The 20,308-nt window shown below is 26.0% G+C and overlaps 2 protein-coding genes across 3 annotated transcripts; both read left to right on the top strand.

Annotated features, from left to right (window-relative positions):
* The first annotated feature begins 701 nt into the window (after positions 1-701).
* On the top strand, positions 702-6,179 carry LOC114128125 (uncharacterized). 2 transcript variants are annotated; one of them, XM_050200623.1, is made up of 4 exons: positions 702-930; positions 4,238-4,390; positions 5,551-5,694; positions 5,871-6,179. In XM_050200623.1, the coding sequence occupies exons 1-4, from the start codon at positions 850-852 to the stop codon at positions 6,054-6,056; spliced, it is 564 nt and encodes a 187-aa protein (XP_050056580.1). In that variant the 5' UTR covers positions 702-849; the 3' UTR covers positions 6,057-6,179. The 2 variants fall into 2 exon arrangements, with proteins under 2 accessions (XP_050056580.1, XP_050056581.1); XM_050200624.1 differs by having other exon boundaries at positions 917-1,021.
* Positions 6,180-12,636: 6,457 nt separating this feature from the next.
* Positions 12,637-19,952, top strand: LOC126549758 (uncharacterized). Its single transcript, XM_050200077.1, has 6 exons — positions 12,637-12,870; positions 15,034-15,083; positions 16,563-16,633; positions 17,188-17,272; positions 17,350-17,458; positions 19,671-19,952. The coding sequence occupies exons 1-6, from the start codon at positions 12,865-12,867 to the stop codon at positions 19,770-19,772; spliced, it is 423 nt and encodes a 140-aa protein (XP_050056034.1). The 5' UTR covers positions 12,637-12,864; the 3' UTR covers positions 19,773-19,952.
* The last annotated feature ends 356 nt before the right edge of the window (positions 19,953-20,308 follow it).

The raw sequence follows: 20,308 nt of genomic DNA, 5'->3' as shown, positions 1-20,308 counted from the left end.
TTAATGATATAATGTTTTTTCCAAAAGGTAGAAACTATTTGAAATTGTTTTCATATAATTTGATTGTATTTCAAAATTATAACATTATTTTATAATTTCCATCTTTCAAATGATAATAAACATTTTCAATTTCTTTATTCTGAATCAGAATACTTTTTGGATTTTCTTTATGACGTATTAATGTTGAATTTTGAAGAACTTGTTTCAATTTGTTATAATTTAGTACCTATACAATCTCTTAATTTTTATAAGTGTAACCTATGTTAAAATAATAAGGAAATGATTGCAATTAGATAATTTTGACCATTTTTTAAGGTTTCTATTTTTAACAGATAGGTAGTAATAAATAAATTATTTTTAATATTATATCTATATTATACAGGTTTTACTGCAATAATATCATAATGATAACTGCTAACAATAGCTACGCAGGTCTATCTATGTATTTGATCTGACCGTGCGCGTTGGCCTCGTCTCTTCGATTACGTAAAAACAATTTTGGCTATTCTATTAAAATATGTGCACATAAAAATTTGTTTAATAATAATTATAATTATTATTTAGTGGCTAAAAAATATAATAATTAATTTATATTTAGCATATACCACTTGCGTGTGTACCTCAATTCCATCGAAAAACGATATAAATCTATAGAATTACAGATAACTCTGTTCTGCAGTCGACGTTATTGTTTAATATATACATTAAACATTATATTGTAAAATGAACTTTACTTATCGAGTTTATTCTGTCACATTTTAATCAATGTGAGTGCCAGTAAAAGTTTAACTTCACACGTATTCGATATTATTATACCTGTTCAACCTACGATAAATACCATTCATTGATATGAAAAAAGCTTCGATGACGTCCGTTTTGATATCAACAATAAATGTTCTGATATTGTACGCGAAGATTGCTCGTTGTTGCGTAAGTGATTTTTAATAGATTTTAATGCGTCACTATTGATAAATCGCCAATGGAGACGGTACTGCAGGAAGAGATGAAATGTAATTCCGAGGTAAAAAATGTCTATTTGTATATTGTTATACACATAAATGGATAGATTACGGCCGTAATGGTAAATTGAACGAATTACTACGTGGGCGTGGATGATTTGGAATTTAAGCAATCGTATTTATTTTTTTCCAATTATTCGGAATTATTTATTAAAATAAAAACTTATCGTCGATTTTTCTTTTTCATTATTTTTTATTATTATATTGTATAGATTGGATGTGGATATATTTTATTTCGTGAAAGCTTTTCGATAAAATTATCCGTTGATACTACTTAATGCTTGCATTAAGAATTCGATATTGTTTTTTGATTTGATCTTGAAACTATTCGTTGTTAGACAATTATTAATGGATATTAATTGTATTATTTTGCAGCTAGTATTGTCTGTTCAAAGAAATTGTTAGGTAGGTAAACGTAGTTTTCATGAATAAATATCCAGACATGAGACAAGATGCACGCTCTACTGTTTGTTAGGAAACTATACTCGCTAGAGTGTTTTATTATAATATTATAATATATTCTGATATAATAAATTGAACTTCTAGGAATGACGAATCGTCACATTGGAAAAAATATTATCATCTGAGTTTGACATTAAAATCCAAATTGCTTAGTTTTTTTTACTATATTATGACACTTTTTTAATTGGGTTTTTTTTAAATGTACGGTAACGGTAAGCGGTAAGGATAATTGGAATATAAAGAAGAAAATCAAAAACTTACACTCGAAGATTTGCTTAGATTCATTTATTAATAACAATCGATTTGCACGCGTGCACCATACTGTTGATCTGGTGTACCGTCAATTTCGTGCGGAAATTTCAACTGAAAAATATATCGCTGAACTGTAGTGCGCTAAAATGTCATCGCTGAATTGTCGCAGATCCTGTTGATCTATTTTATAGGACATAGGTTTGATCTTTTCGGTCAGAAATATTAAAAAATGTACATACATATGTATAATATTTTTATTACTTTTATGTTTTTAATCATTTTCATAGAAGTTTAACAATACGTATTCACAATAACTAGAATAATCGAATAACAAAAATTAAAAAATTATTTCCAAATCCATAGATTTCGAAGCGTGTGGTTTGAAATAGGGTTGTACCTCCATATATGACATAGTATGCGTAGGCACATAGAAATGCATATTAGAGGAATGAAATAAAATTCTTAAGGGAATTAGCTGTTCCCTTTAAACAAACTAAGTGAACAGTTTAAAATTAAGTCGATAAAATTAATTTTATTTGTGACCAACCGCTAATATGGGAATATTTAGAATCTATTGTGAATGGATATAATAATATAGAGTAATAATATGAAGCATATTGAAAATGTAGGTACATTTAAAACTAAAAGTGTTAAAATTTAAAAATTTGTTTTAAAAGCTTTCAAATTGTAATTGATCGTTAGGTATGTTTGATGAGGTGTATTTCACTACATTGAAACCGTATTTAAGCAACGATCTAATAAGGGTCATACAATAAAAAGTTCTTGTTATTATTATAATAATTAAAAAAAATTATGATATTGAGACCTGTTGTTATTTTTTAAATTATAATATTACATTACCTATTTTTTCTTAATTTTAAATGTAAAAACTAAACATAAATATCCTACTTGAGACATTTTGTAAATTACATTTGCAAGAAAACTGTGTATACTCCGGAAATATACATATTTGTGTTTAAAACAGTACAATTTAGGGAGCGTATTATGTATATTTCTCTTTAGTTTAGATTTAAACTTTACATACTTATCTATATTATACATAATAAGAATGCTTCATTTATTATTTTCAAATATTTAATCAATATTATATAATCTCTTCCGGATATATTTAGTATGCTGTATGTGTAATCGAGTTGTGCAATGTTTTTTCTGGTTTATAATCGGACGTCGATTATATCGTATTACTGTTGCTAAAATTATATCAGTACCTGTGTAGATATTGGGTGTTGTGTTAATATTATTTATAGTTATTGGCGTATTCATAGATTTTAAGTTCTATAAAATTATAATAATAATTTACGTATTATATTATTATTACACAATCAGTATTAATAATCTAATTAAATAGCTTAATGAAATTATTTTTTACCAAACAATGATGTAGATTAAAAAAATCAAATTAGCAATTATAATGACTTTTTATTATTATTTTTGATAGTTGAATTGAATTTATATTCGCTGATAAAAATTATTTTAAATAATTATTAATTAGTATAGGTATAGGTATAAAACTATAAAGTATAAACTAAAGATCCATCTTAAAATATTAAGGAAATATATCAATTATTTTGATAATCAGGTTTAATAGTTATATAGATGGGTATTAAATATAGAGAATCTACAAGAAATGTAGCACTTCACTTTTAAGCTCAATAATAATATCTAATCCCTATCGCCACTATAATCAATACCTCAATAATAATAATAATAATAATAATAAATATGAATTTAAAATCATTAACTATAGAAAAAATACATTTACAATGTATTTATTAAAATAATGTATTCAAAATGTAGTAAAACAAAAAAAATTCTAATGAACCGTATTCAATTAACTCAATCAAATATTGCTCACATATATATTTTTAATTTTTGATTTGTATAATTCTAAATCTCTAATCTCTATATTTTTTTTAGCTTTGACTCATTACCAGAAACAAATCGATGAATTTGTCTTTAATTAAATATTTTTCATCTAATTTTGAGACGTTGATACATTTTTATATAAACAAATAAACTGCATTTAAAACTTCCTTAAATTAGTTATATGGTAAACAGATAACCAAACTCTAAGAATGAATAACGGTATACACTATACGAATACCTATTCCATAAATATTAATATTATAATATTATATGAGTATATACATCGATACGTATTTATCCACATAATATGTTTGTGTTAAATTTTCTCACCCTCAATTGCCATAAACTATTATTAATTATAATTTGTCGTCACGAAAATTGTATTCCAAACATTTATTATAGTTGTTTAATTTTAATCGTTTTTAAAACTTTTTTAACTATTCAATTTTTTTTTATAGAATTTAAAATATTTCTGATTGATATAATATTTCTCGTATGCATTGTAGTTGTTATGAGTTGTGAAGGGAAAAGTTCACAATCGAATAAGTATCCTCCGTGAACATTTAATTAAAGATTATTTTTACTTATTGAATAATGTTAATTTTTGATTTATATAGGGCGGTTACGAGTTAATAATCGATTATATCAGAAACTGCGACTCAGACAATATTATCGAACTGTCTGATAATTTTAACGTCATCTTGAAACCTAATTGCGAAGTACATTTCAACGGATGCATTATCTCGCATGCCAATATCACCAGTTCTATAGTAAGTACCTATTTATTATTTGATGCTGTGCTTAAGAAAGCTTTATATTTTAATGCAAAAAATATGTTTTTTTCAGTAATATGATAATACATCATGTAGGTATACTTTAGTTTACCCATAAAAGTGTTACATAATATTTAATATATGTGTAATGTAGCATAGAAAATTTACAAAAACCAATAAAATATAATATGTAAATACCTGATTATATGGTCAAGTTTGATTTACAGAGTGATTTACCAAGCAGCAAGTTCGTCCCCCATTTTTTTCATTTAATAATGAATTTATTCAAATTCTGATTTTTGAACTTTTTAAGCATACTAAAAAATCATATTTTAAAATATTTAAATTCAATTATTGATGCAAATTTTTTTTTCTCAACTCAGAACCAATCCTTTTTAAAACTTGGACATAATTTTTATACCTACTAAGGATACTATTATGCTTATGATTATTCGTTAACAATTTTAAATACATATAAAGATATCGTAGTTATTTTTTTCGTAATTATAATTCTAAAATTATTGGCGTTGAATTAGTGTTGACGCGCTTTGTAGATAAAATATATAGGTTGCCCGTCATGTGATATGTGTACATTACGTGTACCATTCGGATATGCAATAATTTAAATTGTGTATGAGTGACAAAAAATTGAATTATGAAGGTTTTTAAAGCCAATATAGCGTGTAGAGGATTCGTTTTCGTTTTGATAATAATATACAAATATACATACGCCTTTGTGCACAATTTAATCGTTACGCACCGGTCGCCGCGTGTAGGTATATATTTCCTGTACCTAATCACGTATCGTAACCAACTACGTTTTTTTTTTTTTTTTGGAATTTATGCTTTGCATACATATTATATTATTCACGTCATACGGTTACAATATTATGGTCCATATCGTTCACGAGAATTTGACATTTTGCGAAATCATCAAATGCTCGTGAATCATATGGAGTCTCTCAGCGAAAAGATAAATAATATGCAAGCATATAGATACCTCCACTCGGTATAATAATAGTTTCATCGGTACAAAAAAAAAAATTCAACAAAATAACAGTGATATATGAGGGTCTGGTGTCGTATAATAATACATAGCCATGTATTATTATAATATCTATACTTATATATTAATAATAATTTTATACAATTCTCAGACCGAATACACCGTTCAAAAGAACTCGGTAAAGATGTCGGGCAAAAAGGACGGTTGCAAACAGCTCGACAATATCAAACCGTCGAGCGATATTGAAAAGGGTTTGGACTTACTCGGATTACCGAAGCGTTGTCCAATTAATAAGGTTTGTTGCCGTTTTGGTCATAATTTTAATAAATTATATTGTCTTGTGATTCTTCGCTATGATACAGACTAAGATAACAATAATAATAATATAATGTGATTATTCATACTCTACATTATTGGCGTCTACCATTTTCCCTAAACGGCGTACCTATAAATTGTTGTTATCGTTTGCAGGGAACGGTGTGTTTGGGAATTAAATCGATTAACGTGAGTAAGTATAAATTACTAATGAATGTAATAGTCGGTCATCTCAAGGGGAAATCGGTAATGACCACTAACGCGGGCAAGTCCTGCATGGAGTTCTCGGCGAAATTGGTCAACAGTCTCGTAAAAGTCGTGGGTCACAGCGTGATTGGTTGATATCTATAAATCTTATTATTTTATTATATAATATAATATTAAAATATATTGACACATGAAGTACACCTATAGTAATATCTAATAAATCAGAAAATTAAAACGCATTATTTAGTACTTTTGTAATACGTGATTATTATTTATTTCAATTTTCAACAGAAAACGTTTTTGCGGTAATTATATTCCTTTTCTTGATTTGTTTCTTTTTATTTATTTATTGTATGTATTATGCAATTATTATATTATACAGATTATATATTTTCATATTTTAAACTAAAAAATCGTGATAGGTCAAATTTTGCTTTTTCCAAAAATGTCCGTACATTAACTTACATTTTATATGATAACACTATCAATTTGTAAAACGCTTAATTTCTTAGAAATTGTTATTGAGATGATTTTTAGTTTATTTTATTTCATAATCGGAAGTACGAATGTCTTGAAGTGCTTGTAAAAATATTTCGAGGTTACAGTTATTCATTTATTTTTTAAATTAAAATAAGATTTTAATTAAGTTTAAATAATAATAATCATATCTCACATTTTAATCAGATCAACTAAACTTTAAATGGTTATTGATATTTAAACAAATATATTTATTTATAAATATATGACATTTATGTCATATTCATTTTTAGAAAAACAGTATCCCCAAGAGTTAAGATTATATAATTAAAATTATAAAATTAAAAAATGTCATCTCAATTTAAAAAAAATGGTCATCCTTTTTTAAATAACTATATTTTTTTATATAACTAAAAATATATAATTTGATTAGCAAAAAATAAAAATAAACTGAAATGAGTTTATAAAATTGTCACCTTTTGTTTATAAATATGTACATATAGAAATACAGATAACGTTAAAATTTGGAGTACAAATAATTTGATTTAATGTATCAGTTAAAATTAATAATGTCTTATTAACTGATTTTAAATTAAATAATATGTATGCAAAATTTCGTATCTCTGGTGCACCTTATCAACTATGCATGATATGCACGAGTAATAAAAACTAGATTGTGAACAATGAATTGGTGTAACAAAAAAACAAAAATCGAATGACTATTATAATTCGAACTTTTATTTAAAATAAGAGATGAGTTTGTAAAATATAACGTTAATAGAGGTACTACCAATAAATATATGTATATAAAAAATTATAGCTTAAGTATTAGAATATTATTAAAAATACTATTTGTCAAAAACTAAAATCAGTATGCGTAATAATTTACAATGTGTTGTTCATAAAATATTTTATCACATTATTAAAAAATACTGGTTCTAATAAATCAGTACAAGAATATTGTACTAATGATTTTTTATATAATTATACCAAAAATGAGTGACATAAAAGTTCTATAATAGAAATATTTTCGACTTACATATATTAACATATTATGTATATGTGCCACTAAGGCAATCTCATTTTAAAAGTCCTTGTACCCTCTATTCAGAAAATGTTTTCACTTGCTAGGTATCATTTTACATTTCTAGAATAATTCTATGAATTTAGTAATTTAAAGTTTTTCATTTGAATACAGAAGATTTTTTAATAATAGATACGATTACTTACCATTTACCTCAACTGTTCGTGTGTTTTTGTAAAAACGATTACATTTATATAGTCACAGTTTATAAATTTAAATGATTGAACTTTTCCCCGTATTATATGTGTTTAATAATAATAAGCGTTGACTTTTCCTCTATATTCTTGTCACTGCAGTATTAGTAACTACAATAAATACAATTTTTAAGAAAAATTAGAGGCTCAGAATGATAATATATTTTGTAAGTATAAAATAAAATAAATGTATAGTATGAATACAGCCAAATCAAATGATGAACAACGAGATTGAATGCGAAAACCATTTTTCTTTACTGCGATGAGTTTTCTATGATATTCAGCAATGCTAGTAAATTTTCTATTTATTTTTCTGTGTTTGAACTGTAGTGTGGTTATTACCTCTCGACACTTCTAAAGAAAAATATTTTATTTAATGATTTTTACTTCAAAATATTTCCAAGCTATCTCTATAAGATCCTATGTTTTCAAATTTGATCTATTCTTGACTCAATATAGAATAAAAGTATTTTTGGTTGTATCAAACATTATTTAAAATTGATATAAGGTTAAATATTGAAGTACCTACTGCTGCATTATGCTAGCTGGTAGCTAATATAACAGTGTATAAATGGATACCTACGTATAAATATAACAATATTTCGGGTAGGTAAACTTTGGATAAGAATATTGTGCTATTTTTTTTTATCGGGAATGTGTTTTTTTTTTTGCAACATAACACAACGTACCCTTACTGTAGTATATATTTTTGGTATTTTTAGTTTTTTCCCGCGTTATTAATGCATAAATTATCGTTTTTTCGCTTTTGGGCTTTTTGGGTTCTTTTAAAAATAAATTATTTACGCGCAGAATGCGTGTAAGTATTTTAGTAATCACCGAAATTGTATTATTTTATAGTAAATATTATAACATAACGGTTAGCGCCCTTGGCGGATAAAGTTATACTAACAATAATATAGTAATACATATAATATATAATACCAATATAAATGTGGCACTTGGATGAAACGTCTTTTATAGTAAATTTATAATGCTCTTAGGTCTTAAGAGGACGTTGTACCCGCACGTGTTGTCTCCGTCTTACACACGTGTAACATAGCAAATTTTCGGTCACCTGCAGTTTCAATATTGTGCACTGTGTTGTTAGTTTTAACATTAGAATGAATTTGATCTGTTATAAAATTTAAAGATAAGATTATTATCTAAGGCCTCGCGTAGCCTTTTATTGATAGGTATTACATATTATTTTTAAGTAAGTTATCATCATATTAAAATGTACAGTTTCAAAAAGGTCGAAAATTTTCCAAGTCGTATGTGTGTAAGACGGAGACAACATATGACGGGTATTACGTTCTCTTGACCATTTTCGAAGAGAAAAGGGAGTATACCCTTTAAAATAATGTCCGTAGGTATAGTATCTATATATTATTTACCATAAACCGTCAGGTAAATATGTACATTCATTCTAGCGTTTCTCTAATATTCATATTTCGTCACCTTATTAATTATTATACATGACGTTAACACGAACATGTGTATATTATAAGTATCATTATACTTTTTATTTTTGTCAAAATACGTAATATTAGTAGTCATTAATTCATATCATAATTGTATAAAATATTTTATTAGAACTTATACTATTTACTTATTCAATCATATTCATATTACATACCGTTTGTCGTAGGTACCTATGCTGGTGGCTTTTTGCACCAGTTCGTCGGTTTTATCGGCAGTTATCTGTTTCGAAGACTAAAGACTAATTATTATTTGTTTGTAATTTCTCATGCTGTGGATAGATAATATAATAATTGAAAAAAACTGTATTTATATTATGTTTATTTAACAATACAGTTGTAGTCGATTGTAATAAATTCGATAGCTTACATTATTTAAATGTATCAAGCAGGGGTCTGGGCCTCTGGGGTTGTAATTGGAAGGGGCCAAGCCCACTTCTTTTAATTTAATTTTTGATTTTGAAAAAATAATTGTTTTTATGATTTGTATCTTTTGTTGATTGTCTGTAATTTTTAAAATTTCAAATTTGTCGTGTTCTATAATACATCTGCGTATAGTTATAATGAAATAAATAAATAAAAAACAATTTAAATAATACTTTTAACCTTCATCGTAAATATTATTGTCAACTAATCTATCAATATAATATCTCATCTATATATTATTGTAATTAGAATGTTGTGGAATAAAACTTATGATATATCTGTTTGTCTTATTTATTATACAAAATAGGTAGTTATTTAATTTTAAGATTTTTATTAGACATTATTGTTATTGTTTAATTTAAACGTTTATCGACCTGCGAAAACATTATTTATAGGTTCACTAACGTTATCTATGTGAAATCAGAGGTTTTCGAGTAATCGCCGCCTATAGCCTCCGCTGTACATTTAACACAACACGCCATTTCCATCATTTTACCTCCTCTACTCGTTCTCAAAATTTATCCCGTAAAAGTTTTAGGGTAGTTGATGACCATTTTTCAAACGCAATCTGCTGTCTTTGCAAGCACGCACCATCTGTTTCGGTTTCAATACGTATATATTATAAAAGCGGATCATATCGCAGAAGCTTACACTTTAACATACGTGTGGTGTATTTTTGCGTCTGTACTTGAAAATTATTATTTTTTTTAATTTAAAAACATTATTAAGGTTTTTATTATTATTACTTTTTTTAATTATTTTATACTCTATGTAATATACTTATACAATTATTTTACACATTCCCGTGCATTATATACATGTGTATTTTATATTAAATAATAGAAATGCAACTGAAACGTAAAATGGACATAAAAAAACGAAGTATAATACTATAATACACTGAAAGATAATTGTATAATTATTAGGCATGTTACCGCTAAGAGGTCGGTTAGAGTTAGGTTAGGAACCCATATTACGGTTATGGTTTAAAAATGTAGTAGAATACTAATTATATCCCATACTGCTTCAGTATGCATGTTGAATGTTGATGGATGTGTTATGTGAAGGTAATAGTAACGTTTTTGCTCCACTGTAAATGTCAACTAATTGCTTAGTTTTATTGTTCTTATAAGACCTGAGCTGTTACAATCAATCCTTTAAATTTTATCCATTCAGTTCCAATTCAACTGATGCATTTATGTCTACTGGTCGAATATTTTTCTCTCCAGCATCTTTACACCTCGTTTACAGTCTACCTGGTATCCTAGTATTATAGCCTCTACTTAGGTAGGTATCGTTATGACTTTTTATAATATTTCATAATCGGCCCTCCATACATGATTAAGTCATTCCATTCACTTGAATTTTAATTAAATAATTTGATTTTCCATACTGCTTATACAGATCATTATTTTTTCCATTTATTTATCAATTCGTATGGCTAATTTTTTTTTATTTTCAAATTTCATAGATTAATTTTGTACACTGGATGACAATGTTTCTTAAAATATAAACACTAAATCTCCAATTATTTTATTGTTGTCTTCTTAGTAAATTTACTTATTATAACTGTAATATTCTTTATACTATTTAATTTTTTTTAATTTTTAATAATATAAAAATAGAATTTTTATTACCTAAAAATATTTTCAAATACTCATAAGCTCCAATTAAAAACACGTTTTTCCATTTTAAATATTTTATTTTTATTTTCTTTCTTTTCTGCTTGATATTATTTTTGCCAATTTCCATAAAATATGATAAAAAAATTCCTGACTATATAACTTAAGTTTATCATGGTTACAGTAAAATTTTTTTTTAACTAAATATTATATTATGGTATAACTAATAAACTACACTAAAATAGTATAATCCACGGTAGGTACTATTATGTAATATAGTCATTTATCTTTGTAAACTATGATTTTACGATACTAAAAAAGTGTCATAATTACAATTATTTGAAGTCGAGATAAGGAATACATCATTACGTACTATTTATATTTACTTAATGTCTAATATCATAGATTAAAATTTATAAACCATACACAATTATACATCGAATGACAAACCTCTCTTTGTCATATGTGATATGTCTCTTTAAACAAACAAGTTACCCGAACATTTCTAATCAACCCTGGTTTTAAGCCTTAAATGAATGCCGTTATATTATGATCAAATACTTAAGATTTCAGTCGTGTCAAATCCTATTATCTATATTATTTTCTCAAACAAGTGTTTTATTTAGGCCTTAATCAAAGTCCACCTGGTATCATTACCAATTGCGGTATTTATTTTTCTTTGCTCATCATCTTAATGTTAACAGTGACATAATTTAATGAAAAACAAATCTATCCTATTTCTTAATATCAATTTTTCCTATGCCAATTTCATTTCATCTGTATTACGCATTTCAAACAATAATCATTCTAAATATTATCCTTGGTAAAAAATTAATAATTTAAACAATTTAAGCAATGTCATTTTGAAATAATTAATTCCTTGTCAAACCTTAAAATTTGAAGCATAATATAATTTATCTAGACATTTCAATAAAAATAAAAATTCTAATATTTAAATTCTCTGCATTTTAATTGCTCATAATTTTCTGTAGGACGATATTGCTGTTGAAATAATAATAGCTATATGAGTATATAAGAACAGTTTATACATATTTATAAAACGTTGACGATTTGCTCAATGGTTTGGTATGATTGAAATAATTAAATGTGAAAGTATAATAACAAGACAACGATAGATTAAAATTTCATCTTAGATTTTATTCAAATTTATTACAAGATATTATGACCGAGTTGATAACTGATATATTATTATATCTTTATCAGTATGCCCCTTAGCGGCATAGCCTTACGCCGTTTATTGCAGATGTAGAGAAGTCATGTACTCATGTGTAGTCTTGTTGACCTTGAAATATCCTTTCACCTGTACAGAGCTGCGTTGAAATCATCAGTGCAGGTTTTTATGTTTGTGTATTGTTGCCTTGGTAGCATGTATAATATGATAATATAATGTAGCCGGACTATTGATACTGCAGCTCTACGTCTTATCAAACTGTAATGATTAAGTATAATATTTAATTTTTTAAAGTTTTTTTTTAAATATTTTTCCAATGTTTCTATACATTATAATTATGTATAATTAAATGTTTCTTATCAACATAATATATTAAAATCACCAGACACCGCAATTATAGTGTTCAGAAGGCTCTCAGTGATACTATATAATATTATTATACAATATCGCTGTTTTTATTATCAACAATTATGACTGTGAGTACTTACATACGGTTTCATATACATTTATATAATACGTGCAAAAAACATGTTATTATTTATAACATACCTGTACTTCGTAGTTCGTAGGACTGTTGTAGGCGATAACGATTTATAACAGATAACCGTGGAAAGAAACCAAAATTAATAATTTATATTCAAAGATTTTTATAACAAATCAAAATTCCATAGGTACGAAGTTAGGTAGAACGTTTCTCAAACTTTTACGCAAAGCAAATTACTTGAAACACATATACTAGTTATTATTACAATCATACATTCAACCTATACAATGTATTAATGTATAGTATATACTTATATACACGACCACATATAGGTCTAGTTACAATTCCGGTGACACAGTGATACAAAGTTTTATCGTTTGTTTATTTATTTCGTGCGATTTGGCAAGTTAACACCCATATATATATATATATATATATATATTATGTGAGGCAAAAACACAATGTAGATAAAGTTTTTATTTCACGGTAAGTATATCACTGCCTTCCGGGCCAAAAAAGGAGGACAGCGCGTAAAATATCTTCAGAAGCTTTATTATGCGGTTACCTATAAAAAGTTATATAGGTATATGCATACGAAAATAGATTATAATATTTTTTACGTTTCTTAAATAGCAAATACGCATGCATTAGCGCGATCACTATCGATTAAAGTAGGTAGCCTTTCAATGGTCCATAGCAAAAGAAAACCGAAGACATTCTAATAGCTGCACAGTAGCTATAAACATCATTATTAATACATAAAATTTCCAAAAAAATAACCAATATTTTTATTCTGATTCTGTATTTCGGCTAGGCTAATCGTGAAATAGCCCTGTAGTTTATGTAAGTTTAAACTTATACTACAATAAATTCGTTAATCGTCATGAATGTACCTACATATTATGTTACCATAATTGAAAATGTGTCTTACTAAAAAAAAAAATAAAAATAAATGTGTTTTAACTGAAAAAAAACTCTAACAAAAAGATATTTTGGTCAGTCACTATAGTCAAACCGAAATAATGTCTATAGATCAATTAAATAATGACGATTAAGATTTTAGAGTTTATCACTGGTTGAAATCGGACAATCGACTTATAAAATACCTCAAAAAGGTACGATACAATAAAACTCAATTAAGATGTGTGTAAGTAATTTAATAAGAGAGAATTAAGAATTTATTTATTTATTTTTAATTATATTATTAAAAAAAAAAAAAAAAAAACAAATAGAAAACAAATAATAATAATAATAATAAATGTTAGTTAAGTCGATTCTATTCAACATTAAGTTAATACAATGATTTGATATAACATATTCATAATACATAAATTCATTCGCTTATATCATTGATAAAAAAACTTATAATTAATACATTTTATAATCAATGCCGATACTTAGGTACGACATTTCCTATAATCATTACTTATTAGTTATTATAGTAATCAAAATAACTAATGTGTCACGACTATCTGTGATTTAGTATAATATAGTTAAAATAGATTGCGATTTACTTGAATAGCTTACTAAGATATTGTTAATAGAATTATGTGTGACTGTGCGAATAAATTTTTCGGAATATATTATTACTCATTGAACATTTGAACGTGCTAAACATAATATTTATACATACAATTCGCACAAATTCATAATGTAATATCAGTGTACTAGAACACTAGGTACCATCTCTCATTTGGTATGTAGTTTTGGATAATTGTAATGTAATATGTTGTTGGTTATTGAGCATTTTAAATTGAAATTTATGTATCGTAAATGGATGATTTATATTTTGATATAAATTTTATCTTTAATATTTACGGTATGGCTGCGTTATTGTAGTTATAAGGGTTGAAATTTAATTGAAAATAATAATTGTTTTTTGACTGAATTAATTAGATTTTAAAGTTCAAATAGACTCTAATGAAATATCATATTGAATAAAAATTGACAGTGTTTAGACAAAATCACATCGTTTTATCATCTTTACGAAAAAAAAAAAAAATGTATAATTAGACTAGAGTTTTAAACTTCCCTGACATCCAGTGTAAGATCAAAAATTATAAATTTTGAGGGACCTATTATTTATGACAATTAATAATCTTTCGATATCAAGTTTATTAACAAACTTAAAATTGTATTTATATTTTTGTAACAGACTGAAAGAGCAAAGTCGAAAATTGGACGTTGGGTCGATGAAACTATGAAGTAAGTAAATTTAAATAAAACGGTACTATCAATATTTTTGTTTAGACATCTGTTATAGGCACTTTAATACAATATTATATTGGGTAACTATTTAAGTATATATATTATGGGTAAGGTCCAAAAACAGCTACCAAGTGTACATACAAACCAAGTAATGTAAACTTTATCCATATGGACAGTGCAATTCGTATATATTATACATATTTAAGGTGATTATAAAATTTATATATTGATCGGTGTGCTGTGAATAAAGTATTATTCGTATTATCATAATCGTAAATTCGTAAATTCGTAAACTGTAATGATGGTACAATACGATCAACTCACCTAAAACTTTAAATGGTAGTAGCAACAACCAAAGCATATTAAAATATTTAATATAATATTAAAGTACGGTTCCTTGGCTTTGCTTTATATTTATTTGATATTCATTCATTTTTACAAAAACATTTTTTAAAACCTTGACCATCAGAAAAAATATTTTGTACGTAAACTAAACCATTTCACATTTTTTTAATAGCTTAAACTTCTAAAATATCTATTATTGCATGCGTTACATAAAAAAAAATATATCTAGAATTTGATTAAAGTATGTAGGTACTTTACTTATACAGTCATAAACAATGTATAAAATAACTAAGTAATTTTCAAAATAAAAAATTAATAAATAATATTTTTACTCTCTCGTTATAAGTATGGTCGGTGTAGGTAGTGTTCTACTTACCCCGGTCCCTGATAATATATATACATCATTCGTCTTTCGTACTTGAACAAAACAATCGTAATATAAACATTGTTAATGTTAATACCATAATTATTTTAAATTAAAAACTTTATATGCAAATTATTTAATTCAATTAAAAAAATATAATTTTAAATTGTGTTGTTATAAAAGATTTACTGATTTTTGCAACGAATCAAAAACTTTTTTTAATAATTCTAGATAAGACATCGATATGTTTTAAATTAGTTATTTTAGAATTTTATGGTTGTGATGTATTATTTCAAATGATTTGAAAATGTTTGGGTTACCTATGTATTTACTTTGTACTTTTGCTGTTTTTTCTTTGTCTATTTTATTTTGTATTTGGTAAATAATAAATTCTTCCATTTGATTAATTTTTATTGGATTTTTTTTTCTCTACGGGGCATTTTATTTGTGTTTATTACTAGGTATTGATTAGCGATTAATATTACAATATGTACAATGTACATCATGACGTTTACAATGAGAAATGTTTAATGTACACAATTTAAATGTTTTCACAAAATGATAATTACAATCTGGAAGATGCTAATGATTCATAAATCGCAGCTTCCTTCCAACCTAATCACGTCATATCTAAAACATATACCGATTTCAATGTTTTCTTTTATACAACAATAAATTGCTGTGCGTTGCTAATAAACTATGCAGCTATGAATATAAAAACGACTTTATGTTTAATGATAATGTTATACTGTATTGTTTTGTTGCAGAGGAAAATTCGATAACTTTGTTGGTTCGCGAAAGAAATCAAGTTCTAACACCACTACAAAAATAAACAATGGTAATTTAAACAATACAGAGTTTTGTGTACATATGGTAAAAAAATATTATGGTAGAAACGCGATTAAGATGAATGCAAATCGTCGATAAAAAATATATATTAGTAATTGACTGAAATGTGTGTTAATTGGATATAATTTATAACTTTATAATGCAATTTATACAAGTATTATGTGTAAGTATCTAAAATGTTGTACACTTTAAAACAGTTCAGTGCTGGTAATATAATATTTTACAGAAGCTAATTTATAATGAATGATAAAATAATTTTATCATAATATATCAGTACCTGTAATATGACGTACTTCTAAAATGCATTTTTGAATAGATTATAAGGAACATAATAACATAATATTATATCTAATAACCAACAATAATAATCCAATTAATAATTGTAATCGAAACGTATTATGCACTATTATAATGTATAATATTAATAATGTTTGTTGTTATATAATATAAATACTTACAAGTAAAGCAGTTATTGATAGAATCATTATATCATATTTCATATTATATATTATATTTAATAGTTAAAACCGTTTGATGTTTCAGATATACCTATACTACCAGATGCAGATGAAAATATTGATGCGGATTTGTTGTATTCAGTAAAACCCGCCGAGTTACATTCGAGAGTGTAAAAGGATATAAAATATTATTTTGGACTTTGGTAATAAATTGTTATTTAACTAATCGATATTACTTTTGTTTTAGGACTGAATCTGCTTATGAAGACGAAACAATGAGACCTCCGATTAATTTACCCGACATCGATCTCGGATTATTATTTAGCAACATGACACGGAAACATCACTTAGAAGACGTACGAACAATATTATTATAACTAGGACGTTATATATTATACCCACATAAGTTGTCTCCTTCTTACTAATGTACAACATATCAAATTTCACGTTTAGAAGAATCTGTTTTACTCTAATTTTGAATATTAAATTGAATTGAACTATTATCAAATTTAAAAGTAAAAATGTTGTTTAAGTATCACGAAAGGTTTTTTTTTAATATTTCAATTTTAAAGCAAACTATGAGCATTTTAAAATTGTATGTTATTTTGCAAATTTAAAAATAGTCATAACTTGTTTTAAAATTAAATTATCAAAAAAACCTTCAGAGACGCCCTAGATAAATTTTATTGTCCTCTTATGCATTTAAAAATTAGTCAATTTACTCTAAATTCAAAAATAACATAGTTAAACAGATTCCTATAATATTAACGTAAAATTCTTTATGTTTTCCATTAGTAAGATAACCCAAGCTATTATAACTTTCTCTTGTCACTTGTAAAGTGTACGCCGGTGCTAGTATCTATTTGAAAACTAAGTTATAAATAAAAAATAAACACGTATTACTTTAATAATTATGAATAATAAATAATAAATAGTATCATAGGTACTTTGTTATCTATTTATATAAATTATAATAATGAATGGGTACAACTATTTATACTATAAAATAATTAAACTTTTACACAGCAGTACAGCATATTTAATTAACAAATATGAGTTTAGAGTTAGGTAATTAAAATTTGTTTTTCATTTAAAAGCATAGTAAACACGTAGTTATTATTTATATATATTCTGCATGAATAATAATATGACTGCACCAATATTACATGAATATAAATACGTAAATATACATAATAATATTTGTGTGTATAATACCAATGTATGAAAAAAAGATAACCTTTGGTAAATTGAAAAATAATTCATCTTGAAAATAGTTTAATTTTTAAATTTAAAATTGAATGGTTACTTAGTCGCTAATATATAAAAAATGAACTTTGTAAAAAAACTTAAAAAAAACTTTTGTTTTAACGATAAATTATTCATAAAAACACTATTTTCCATTTAAATTTATGTACTTATTCTAAATATTGGAATGACTGAATATTATACAAAGTGTTACAGCACAATATTATAAGCCAGTAAATCAAAAACTTTTACCTCCGCTATACAATGATAAATTACACACTTTACGATGGTTTTATAATTGTTTTTCTTTTAATTACTTAACATAGTCGGAACTGACATTTCCCACTTTACTTTTCAGGTAATATTTACCACTCAAGTAGACGTTAAGAGGAAACTAACTTTGAATAAGGTCCAAGACTCTCAAGAGTCTTTGGATATATTTTTTTTGTAAATAATGTCTAAACATCAGACATCTTATTAAATATAAAATAAAATATAGCTACTTTATCTTTTTATCTTTATTAAAATGTAAAGCTCCTTTTATCATTATATTTATCTTTTGTATAAATCTAATTCACTAACTTACACCAGAAAAATACGTTTATAGACTGGAATACTTTATAGACTTGTTTTAACATTATAAGTACCCTAACATAATTCAACTATAAGCAGACGGGGTAATCTTCACTGCATTTGTTTTGCTTAGTTTAAAATATTTATAATATTATTTTCAAGACTATGGAAAAATTAAATTTATTAGTAAAACACCTCCCTCGTAGGTAGGTACTTCTAATAATAAATTTAAATACAGCTTTTAATCATTTCTAACCGTATAATTTATTTTATCTTTAAAGTCAATATTTTTAAATATTTACCACCTTATAAGATGTTTTGTGCAGAAAATAATTAAAATTTTCTTAAAAAAAAGTTATATCAATTTCGAGAAAATAATTGCTGTGTAAATTATTTCAACTAACCAGTGAACATTATTATTCCATAGTCTCATCGTATTCTCATAAAAAAAAAAAAAAAAAAAAGGTGTAATGTTAACATTTCAAACATTATTATTCTATAATATTTTATCTGTTGCGCGATTGTTGACGAACGTTCTTATTATTATTTTAATGACAGTATAGTAGGTAATTAATATCATATATCACGTATTCAATAATACTGCAATATATTTCACAACGGTTGTCGAGTAATGTTATTCGAGCTATTTAGATGCATATATTAACTCGAAATCGTACTATATATATATATGTAATATAATATGTGTACAAAGCGTGATTGAAATCGATGGAAATTGGTCTGTGATTACAGGTGGGCGCGGACGAAAGAGACGTCGGGAGGATGATACAGCGGCATCTCAAACTGTTGAACATTGGCTCCGAGAACGTGGGCGAAGATCGACATTCGACTTAGCCACCCTTTATGCCTTTATGTATACATAACTATATTTAAGACGACTACTACGTTCTTGTTAACACATGTCGTTTACATACACTAATTTTGTCTGTACTGATCTAGTCGTGTTATCGTACAGCCGATAGCCGATTGCCGATGTGCGCTTGTTTAATGCAATATACAACGTGTTGAAAATAATTTTTAGAATGAAGTTTAAAACTTTAAACCACCACCAAACGATCTCACTTTTATACGCCGTCTCAAGCCATACGTCAGCTATCTATCGTATGGCGGCATACCTTTAACGGCTATATCGTAATGTTTTATAGTATTGTCATATACGGCGGAAAATGTTAGAAGTAGGTCAACGGTACAACAATATAAATAATAATAATATATAATAATACACGATATCCGCGTATTGTCACGCCGTCGTTCGGCTGGAAACTTTCCGTTTCAGCCCACTCGCCTCTTACCTACCCGTCTACTGGTACCCGTCTACCTACTGGTAGTACACTAAAATCAGAATATTTAGCGGTTAATATATTATTATA

The sequence above is a fragment of the Aphis gossypii genome, chromosome 2 (genome assembly GCF_020184175.1).
Source record: "Aphis gossypii isolate Hap1 chromosome 2, ASM2018417v2, whole genome shotgun sequence".
NCBI lineage: Eukaryota > Metazoa > Arthropoda > Insecta > Hemiptera > Aphididae > Aphis > Aphis gossypii.
This window is presented reverse-complemented; position numbering and strand designations above follow the sequence as displayed.